Genomic DNA, 10,246 nt, shown 5'->3' with positions numbered 1-10,246 from the left:
ATACTACATTTTATCGTTAAGTTAATAGTACTTTTTGTCTTTTCCTTTCATGTATGAACATGATTCTTTTTCTCTTCCTCTCTTTCTTTTTACTACTGTACTTAAAATATAAGGAACATAAATCAATGAATACGGTTTCTTTTTTATCAAAATTATGTTCTGTTTATTAAAATCTCTGCTTATAAAAGTTAACATATTTGAAAGAAAAATCATAAAATTATAGAAAATAATAACATTTATTTTATTCACTTGTTCATAAAAGTGACATAGAACTTTCTTATATAAAACAAAAGAACAGACAACTTTAAAATTTCGATGTTTTTAGTAAAGCATTTTAAATCTTTACAAGTTTACGTCAGCTTTTTAACATAACTAAAATTTCAAATCCTTAAAGAAAACTTAAATACTGCAACATAAAAAATTGTACAAGTTTTTTAATCAAATGTTAATGACATCAGTGATGTTATTTCTTCATCAAGAGCACTTAGTTCATTAGTTTTTTCTGCCAAAAGTTTTACCTTCTTATTCACTAGTCTTCAATTCTGAAATTTTTGTAAATAAAGATCTTTTTTTAGTAATCTTTACATTTTCTTGTTCTTTCTCAGAGCGCTGCTTTTCCAATGCTTTAGCATACATATCCCTCGCATTTCGGTAAGATAAAATCATCTTTTTATCTATTATAAGTTTAGTGAGGCCACCAGCAGCCTTAAGGCCATCGTAAACTTGTCTCTGAGATATTAGAGACTTAGGTAATTGATTTTCAACAATACATTCCTTGTTTATTGAAAATCCTCTTTCCACAAATGCTTGACCATGACTCATGTCAGAATAAGGATCTTTTTCACAAAATCATACAAATTCTGGAAATTATCCTGATCCTGAAGCAAGTTTCTCCAGAAATGATCAATTCTTTGCTTTTCCTTAACAAACAGCTTGCATAAATTAATTACTTCTTTGTTATTACAAAGAACTTTAAATTCTTTCTCAATTTTATCACAAATCTGACTAGTAATCCAGTTTCTTGCGGAAAACAACTGTAGAGCCTTAGTAAGTTTATTCTTACAGATACTTAAATTACTAGAAATTAACACAGGATCACAAAAACTAATTGCTTTACAGATACTATATTGCAAAGGAGACTTTTTCATTTTTTGAGACTTTTTTTTTACATAAAATACAATAAGCCTCTGTCTCTACTTTGCCTTTATGAATTCCAAAAAATTCGGGTTTCAGTGTCCACTCGTCATGAAAAATAGTTTTTCTGATTTTACTCATTATTACAATTAGGTGTAAAAATACCTATGAATAGAAAGCAAGAAATATTACACCGAGAAGAAAATCAAACGACAAGAATGAATTGATTCTTAAATTCTGCTATTAATGCGAACAGGCTAATAATGTTTTCATTTAATTTAAAAAATCTCAGAGCAAACAAATCAGCAACACATCACATAACTTATCATCAAACGATTATCAGTTTATCTTTGATATGAATTTCCTTTCTTCAAAACAGGAGAAACGTTAGAGCTCATGCAATGGTCAAGCACTATACGCAATGCATTATCTTTATAACGCAAATAACAATAAAAAAATGAGAAAAAATTTCCTAACATACGAAAGATTTAACAGTAAAAGTAACGTCGTCCAAATAAATTGCGAGTCAAAACAAAATATACACGCACAAGACAATGGTGCACTAGCGCCACAAGATCACGGCAAATCATAAAGTGAAAGAATTATCGACCAAGTTGGCCTGAAGAACAAAGCGAAATAATTTTATCGATTGTGGCGTTGTGGTATAAATTTCTTTACAGCTATTTTATTTTTTCCGAAAAGTGCGTTGAAATCTTGAAATCCCTAACTTTCCCTGATTTACTGACGCATTTTTCAAATGCCCTGACATTTCCCTGATTTCCCTGACTTGTGGCAACCCTGTTTTTAAAAAATAATCATAAGTTTCAAGAATTTTTATATATATTTTTATACATACAGTCCAAAACCTACATACCTGGACTGGGATCGATGGCAGCTAATAATTCCAACTGAGGCCTGAGACCGCTCAGTTGTCCAGGATCCGGAGTACGTTGCAACGCTATCACAAGCTCCTGGACACTCTGGGCGAACGATTGTGGTGTCTGCAATTTATCAATAATGCTTTGCATGTGTGACTTGTGAGCAGTATCGCCATAGAGTAACGCAGACCATTGATCAGGCGCAATACGCAAGCCCGCCTCAGTGGCTATCTGTACAATTTGTGCATCATGTTCCCGTCTCAGAGCTTCATAAGTACGGAATTCTTCCTTTAATTGCATCAGCGATGAGTCACCTTCACGCTTTGATACCTAACATACACAACATAATAGAAAGCAATAATAATATTTAATGCAATTGTATAGTAAAAAATTTTCTATACAATGTTTGGTTTAAATCTTTTTATAAACATATATATATATATATTTACCTTAAAACAACTCGCTCGGTACAGAAGCTGCACCACATGTCCAATGCTGGTTTTACTAGCTTGAGGAAAATGTGGTTCCAGACGCTGTACTACAAACATCACCAATACCTTACGTGATAAAGCAGAGCCATCCTCCAAAGCTAATAGCACAAGTTTAAGAACTTCCTCTTGCATCGCTAAAATTCTTTTTCTATATATATATATATATATATCTTATGATTTATCCCTTTAAGACTTTATCTTGATTTTTCTATATATGCAAAATAACTATAGAAAAATTCTATTTTAAAAGAAAGCAGTTTACAAATGCATTCCTTTTGGTGTTTATAGCGTTTATAAGCATCATTTGTCTTTGTATGATATTTAGTAGACAATGAGGATGTAAAATAATGCTTAAAATGTGTGAGTGTGCCAAACCAACACATACATATTATTGTAATTTTACCATCCATTACTGTAATTCTAAAGAAAATAATGCTACATTATATATACTTTTTTATTTTTCTTCTATTATTTTTCCTTTATAATTCATTGAAGACAAAATCTATTAAAATTATACAATTATCTTGTATAAATAAAATTTACCTGGTCCAAGAAATTGACAACCACGGGCACGCACGGCCGCCCAAAGGTTAGCGCTGAGTTGTTGAGGATTCTGGTGCTGTAGTATAAGCTCCGTGACAGTGCGTTCACCAAGACTACGAGCAGCACGCAATGCACGTGCTCTACCTTCTGGTTCTACCAATTGACAACCTAATAACGTCACCAATTTTCGTTGCATGGGTCGTGATACTAATCCCCCACCTCCGCTTCCGATACCTATATAACAAATAAATATATTTTATATTACACAAGAAAATACCGCAACAATTCGTGTGTGCGCACGCGCATTGTACACGCACGCTCGTACACACAGACATTAAATTAAAATACTATATAATTCATGTGTAAAATAAAATAACCTTAATAAAATCTACTGTAATACAATTCCATCCAGAGGTTAATGACAAAAAAATACTGTAATACAATATTATTATATCTGTAATACGACATACATTTAACATCATTTATTTGTTTATCTGTATGTATATTCCGTACTTGATAAGACTAACTTTTATTTGTTAATATTTATTTACATTTGAGATTTTAAAATTTTGCATACCTGCAGTATTACTAATTTGACATGGTTTAAGATAAAGAGCAAGTTCCTCAATGCAATTCTTAGCCCTCAGATAATTAGCATGTTGGTTTACTGGTAGAAGTTTCTGGTAATTCTGTTGTTGATTTGATGCCGATGTTGATGAAGCAACAATGGGAATTGAATTGCCTAGTAATTGTAACAGTGCCTCATTTACAGGTAGTTTTTCGATGTCGGTGTTGATAATGCTCTATGAAAAAAACAAACAAGATAAAGAACTGTTTATAGAATTATTAGCAATGTACTCATACATATATATATGTATATACATATAAATATGTATCCGTGCACACTGCACGTAAAAGAGAGGAGGAAGAAAGGGGGAGGAGTGAGAGAGGAGGGGAGAGAGAGAGAGTCATATGTATATATTTTTTTGGTATATATATTACATTATTCAACAAGAGAGAGCACTTTCAAAATTGCCCAATTTTCAGACCAAAAATCAAAAAAACATTTTGAAGTTCCAAGTTTGTACTTGTACTTGTTCCTGATAGTTTTCAAATTTAATTCTGAACATTGGTAAAATAAGTATGTGATAAGCTTTCATCAAATTTCAATGTTGATTATAGGAAATGAAGATTTAGCTTTATAGTCATGTAATTCGGTCAAGAAAAGTTGTAGAAAAATTTAAAAAAGAAAACATTTTGTAGGTAAAACTGTTTTCAATACTTTTCTTTGTAAAAGTAAAAAATTTTATCAAGCTGCAGATTGTTAAATAAATGTAATTTTAAGGAACATAACATAATTTTTGCATGTAGAAAGTGTAAAGAAAAACATTTTTGAAAAAATGGCCAGAAGTATAAATTTTAATGTATTTTTTTTAATTTTTATGTTTACAATGATTTTTCACTGAGTTTTGGTAATCTAAAAATTGTACAATTTTGAGTATTTTAAAAGTGTTCACTATTTTTTTTTTAGTAGTATATTATCATACTAAGATACTGTTACCTGATCAAAAGGACATTGCTTGCGATGTAAATTGGCCAAGCAAGCACGACATATGGTGTGGCCACAGCCGAGTGATATAGGACCTCGTACAGCCACATCAAAGTCATGACAACAAATTGGACACGACAGAAATTCAGTCCACTGTGGTGCCTGTATCGGCATTCTATAGGACAATAGAAAAAAAATTTGAAATTTGGTAAAAATTAAAATAAAGAAGAAAATTTTTATTATTTCATATTTTTGTTTAAATTAAAAGAATATCTTTTAAGCTATTGAAATGTACTTCAATGATTGTATATATAGTTTATTAAATAAAGTAAAATAAGATAAGATCAGTAAAATAAGATAAGAAATTGTAGATAAATTATAGATGAAGCAAAAAATATATGTAAACGGAAAAGTAATATCTAGAGAAATAAAATCTAGAGAAAATGTAAAACTAAAGGCGAAAAAATTAGGTATAACATACAGAGGAGACGGAAAATGTGGGTGTACAAAACCCAGTATACAGATTCTGCTTTGCATAATCATGTTTACCTAGCTTTGTAAATAAAGAAATCAGGATACAAAATATGATGCAATAAATGTCGTTGTCAAACATTGACCAATCATTATTACGACAATGTAAAAAATAAATTGCAGAGGAGACAATTTCGGCAAAACAATCGCAACGTCACAATACAGGTGTAAACCTGAATCCGCCTGTATTGCGACGTACTTGATATCAGATCAACGAAATTTTAAGAGATCCGACAGATCGATTGAGAAAAAAAAAGAAATCTTACCACTCACCTCGTTATATCCCTCGCAAAACATCACATCGATTACACTTTTTGCGCATCACGCCTCACGCGCAGTTTTGCGCGATTCGCAAGACAACGTCTATTACGCTACAGCTATATAGATTACGCGTATAACCCAATATAACCACGGCACGACGATGTCGCGATCGTCGACGTCACATAACTTTCTCCATATAACTCTCTCCTCGTGTCGTCGTGCTCTCTCGTGATATCTCGTAGTGCTCATAAAGGTACATTCACATGCAACCGTCAGCGTCAAGCAGCGGAAGCAGCAACCAATCAGCGCAATCGGCTATTGCTGGATTCACACTGCATCCGATTTTCGTCGTACGACGACTCTGCAACCAATCAGAAAAATCGTATCATCGAGACGAAGCAAAAATTTGTTTCCTGATTGGTTGCAGAGTCGTCGTACGACCACGGTGTAAGAATAAAGCCCATTCTACATTGGTCGTATCGTAGACGTCACAGGTCACAAATTTGTTGCAACAGCCAATCCGATGTGTCAATTATGGGCCTTCTACAAAAAGTCATAACTTAAGCTTTAAGTGTTAAATCACAAGAAATTTACCAATCACAATCGAATGTGAGAAGAATAATCGACTGTGAGTGGTCAATTTCTTATGACTTAATACTTAAAACTTAGGTAATGGCTTATTGTAGAAAACCTATTATGGGCCTTCTACAATAAGCCATAAATCGGAAGTAAGAAACTAAAAATTGACGACTGTGATTGGTCCATTTCTAGCTTATGACTTATGATTTGTGACTTACGGCTTATTGTAGAAGGCCCATAATGGGCCTATATATTTCGAGTAAAATTTTGCTTAAAGGGAACGTTTTGGAAAGTAGTCTACATAGCTAATATTACAAAAAGAGAGAGATAAAGAATTATTTGTTATTTTATGGTTACATTTTATTGTTAATAAACATAATTTTCTTTTATATTTAATAAATTTTTACTAAAAATCAATAAACTGCTACGTTCTTTTTATTTTACGTTTGAATAGTCTCGCCGCAAATGAGCTCAATTTCTGATTGGTTGAAATCATGGGCCTCCGCCATTATGCGCAATGGGTCACCTTTCTATTTCCACCATGGTCAAAGGTGTTGTTAATCAATCAGAAATGTCAGAATCGTCATGACAGCGTAAACGTCAAAACTCGCGAATGGGTTGTAAACGAAGTGGAGTAGCGTGCATCTAGTATCAATATTGCGTAATCGTACATCTCGACACCTCGTACGGGTCTCTTTTCGTTTTTTTTATGTATACGCAAGCGATCAAAATGCCGGTCCAAAAGGATTCGAATATCGTTAAAATCGCTGTTCAAATGACTGATCAGATGCCGCAGCTCATTGAGTTCAATCAAAAACAACCTTTGGCTGGAATTATTCAGGTAGATTTTATTGATTACTACTCTCATTACAATCTTATTGTGACGTCGCGTATTGTATGCTGTCGTAATTTAATTGTGTACAGAGTGTGCATTTAAGTATACTTGACAAATTTTTTCTCTGAAACTAACAGGCGCGAGTAAGAAGATTAGAAAAAAATAATGCAATGCATTCTAATATTTTATATTAATCATTAACATTTTGTTTTAATTTTAGGAATTGTGCAATGGGTGGAGTTTGTCTGATGCCGAATCATACTCTTTACAATTTTCGGAAAGTAACAATCAAAATTATATTACGGAGAAAAATAGAAATGAGGTGAAGAATGGCAGTATTCTCAGATTGGAGTTTTCACCCTCAAAAACAGCAAGTGATATTTTGGCTAAGCTTAATAGCATAGCAGAAGAGAAAGTAGCAGCTCTGCAGAAACTGAGTATACTCAGTATAGACATGACTTTTGCTTTGGAATTTATAAATAAAAAAGGATTAGCATTAATTATTTCACAGGTAACAAAATTTTGTATAATAAAATATATATATATATATATATATATAACTTGTGATTGTTTACACTTCTTACATAATTACTTTATATCAGGTGGAAGGTGGAAAATATAAAGGAAACACCCTTGCATATTCCCTTCAATCATTTGTGGAATTGATGGATCATGGAATTGTATCATGGGATATATTAGAAATCCCCTTTATCAATAAAGTGGCAAGCTACGTGAATAACCAATCAGTAACACAGGACACTAGTATAGTGGAAGCTTCTCTAAGTATCTTAGAAAATATTGTTCTAAATTCAACAGGCAAATATGGACAAGTGGAGAAAGAAGTCACTTTTCCTAATCTTGTAATGCATTTGCAATGCATGAATCCACAAATTCAACAAAATGCAATAGCTTTGATAAACGCGCTGTTTCTGAAGGCTGATCTACATAAGAGACGAGCAGTTTCTGCTACATTGCAATCTAAACAAGTCAGGAATGTATTCTTGACAAATGTCATACAATCTACTGGACAGGTACAAATACACATAACATATATAGTAATATGCTACAAATTTTTTTTAACAAAATTCCACACACTTACTCACTTACTCACATTGATATCTTCTTTATAATTAAAGGATAATTAATTCAAAATAATTAAAACAATTTTTTTTAGTTTCAACTAAGATGATTAATGTACATAATGTTTGATTGTCAAAATAAACAATTATGTTTAACTGAAACTCTATGTCAGTATATACATACATAAAAAAGTATATACATACATACTCTCTTGTTCTATATATGTCAAATATTAAGTTAAAACAAATGTTTTCACTGGTTTATTTATTCGTGGAGTTATTTTTAATCAATTAATCATTTATCTCTTTTTTCAAAAAATATCTTACTTTTACAGGTCGGAGCGGAAATGGCGCATCAATTGTATGTACTGCAGACTCTAATGCTAAGTCTTTTAGAACAACGAATGATGACAAAGATGGATCCACAAGATCAAGACGCACATGATAAAATTAAGGAACTTCGAAGAATCGCTTTTGATACAGAAGGTGCAAATAGTGGAGATGTAGCTGCTCGCAAGGGACTTTTTGCCAAAGATTATAAGAAATTGGGCTTCAAGTACGACATCAATCCTGCTCTTGATTTTACCGAGACTCCACCGGGGATGCTTGCGTTGGACTGTATGGTGTACTTTGCGCGTAATCATACTGAAGCTTATACAAAGGTTGTTCTCGAAAACTCGTGCAGAGCGGATGAGCATGAGTGTCCTTTCGGTAGAACAAGTGTGGAACTTGTTAAATTGCTTTGCGAGGTGAGGTAATCAATTTCAAAAACTCAATTTATGTTTGTATCTAATATGTAATCTAATGCGTATGATACGTAAATTGGACGAATAATATTTTAATATTATTTAATATGATTAGATATTACGCATTGGCGAAGCACCCAGCGAACAGGGTCAGTCTTATCATCCAATGTTCTTTACGCACGATCATCCATTTGAAGAATTTTACTGTGTTTGTATTGTATTGTTAAATAAAACATGGAAAGAAATGAGAGCAACTACGGAAGATTTTGTCAAAGTCTTCTCTGTTGTACGCGAGCAGATTACTAGAGCGCTTCAATGTAAGCCAACAGGACTGGATAAGTTTAAAAACAAGTTACAACAATTGCCATATTCGACAATCACTAACCTTTGGCAACAGGAAAGAACAAATAGAGAGGAATGGGAAAGCCACGCGAGGCCAATTGTTGAACTTAGAGAACAGATTACTCCTGAAATCTTAGAGCTAATTCAACAGCAGCGATTAGGATTTTTGGTGCAGGGTACCAGATTCATGAAATATAGTGCTAGAGGACAAGTATATATCTCTTTGGAACACCGAACACGATATATAATACGTACAACTAATTGTAAAATTAATAAGGATCTCGATATTTTTAGCGAATTAAAGATAAATTCTGGTACGTCCGCTTATCGCCAAATCACAAAGTTTTCCATTATGGAGATTGTGATGAGAAATCGGTGCCAATGATCGACGAACTTCCTACAAAACTAGCAGTAGTCGAGATTCGAGGATTATTGACCGGCAGAGATTGTCCGCATATGAAAGACTTGCAAAGGCGAAAAACTACTCATCAGTTGGCGTTTTCCTTAGTCTTGGATTCTGTTGAAGTGTCTAGTCTCGATTTCGTTGCTCCTGATGAACAGGTTTTTGATTATTGGACTGACGGCATTAGTGCTTTACTTGGTGCGTTGAAAATTCCGTTTACATTTATAAGCAATACGCTTGAGTACTTTATACTTACTTTGTTTTTCTTTCCTTTAGGAAATAGAATGACTAGCAAAGAAGCTGAAAATGATTTGGAGACTTTATTATCCATGGACATCAAGTTAAGACTCTTGGATGCAGAAGGAATCGATATTCCGCAAGATCCACCCGCGATTCCTGAACCACCACCAAATTATGATTTTTGCTACGAGTTAAAGTAAAAATTGTAAATCGTGCTCGTCTATTACTATATAGTTTACATTACTTTTTTACAGGCATATATCAAGCCGTCTTTGTTCATAAATCTTTGTCCACAAACGATTTTTACACTTTTTTTTATCTTTCGCATATATTGTTACGATAGATTTTGACATTTTTTCTCTCTCGATCGTAATTTCGTAATTTGTTACGGCGTATTTTAATGATATAAAAAAACAGTATGTTTTAAAGAAACATTTTAAATTATATGTATACAGTTTTTATATGTATTTTATAAGAAATTATTTATCCAAAGACGAGAATCGCATACAGAAAAAAGTCAGATGTTATCATAATTATATTGACGGTCTTTTTATAATAATTTAATCAATTTCTAAGGCATACTTGGTAACGTAACCTACTGCCGTAATAAACTTTATACACAGTGAGATTTTTTA

General features: G+C 32.7%; 2 protein-coding genes across 2 annotated transcripts in view; one reads left to right on the top strand and one right to left on the bottom strand.

Annotated features, from left to right (window-relative positions):
- roq (RING finger and CCCH-type zinc finger domain-containing protein roquin) overlaps positions 1-5,435 on the bottom strand; it is a 25,319-nt gene extending 19,884 nt beyond the window's left edge. The window contains exons 1-6 of the mRNA XM_018543348.1: positions 5,400-5,435; positions 4,608-4,770; positions 3,624-3,849; positions 3,047-3,280; positions 2,462-2,637; positions 2,009-2,342 (exon numbers count right to left, since the gene is read on the bottom strand). Of these exons, the coding sequence (XP_018398850.1) occupies positions 2,009-2,342; positions 2,462-2,637; positions 3,047-3,280; positions 3,624-3,849; positions 4,608-4,769 (1,132 nt within the window). The 5' untranslated portion in view covers position 4,770; positions 5,400-5,435. The remainder of the gene's footprint in view (positions 1-2,008; positions 2,343-2,461; positions 2,638-3,046; positions 3,281-3,623; positions 3,850-4,607; positions 4,771-5,399) is intronic.
- Positions 5,436-6,675: 1,240 nt separating this feature from the next.
- On the top strand, positions 6,676-10,007 carry Ced-12 (engulfment and cell motility Ced-12). Its single transcript, XM_018543350.1, has 7 exons — positions 6,676-6,807; positions 7,022-7,312; positions 7,404-7,832; positions 8,216-8,629; positions 8,742-9,179; positions 9,263-9,569; positions 9,648-10,007. The coding sequence occupies exons 1-7, from the start codon at positions 6,676-6,678 to the stop codon at positions 9,809-9,811; spliced, it is 2,175 nt and encodes a 724-aa protein (XP_018398852.1). The 3' UTR covers positions 9,812-10,007.
- Positions 10,008-10,246: the final 239 nt, after the last annotated feature.

Source organism: Cyphomyrmex costatus, unplaced genomic scaffold, assembly GCF_001594065.2.
Source record: "Cyphomyrmex costatus isolate MS0001 unplaced genomic scaffold, Ccosl1.0 scaffold368, whole genome shotgun sequence".
In the NCBI taxonomy this organism is placed as follows: Eukaryota; Metazoa; Arthropoda; class Insecta; order Hymenoptera; family Formicidae; genus Cyphomyrmex; species Cyphomyrmex costatus.
The sequence above is the reverse complement of the archived record's forward strand: the minus strand, read 5'-3'. Positions and strand labels throughout refer to the sequence as shown.

Bases quoted from the DNA above. Each gene is read 5' to 3' on its own strand.
- Ced-12 (XM_018543350.1), top strand. From the start codon at position 6,676: ATGTATACGCAAGCGATCAAAATGCCGGTCCAAAAGGATTCGAATATC. The intron at 7,833-8,215 runs GTACAAATACAC...TTACTTTTACAG, and splicing joins TCATACAATCTACTGGACAG to GTCGGAGCGGAAATGGCGCA. The intron at 9,570-9,647 runs GTGCGTTGAAAA...TCTTTCCTTTAG, and splicing joins CGGCATTAGTGCTTTACTTG to GAAATAGAATGACTAGCAAA.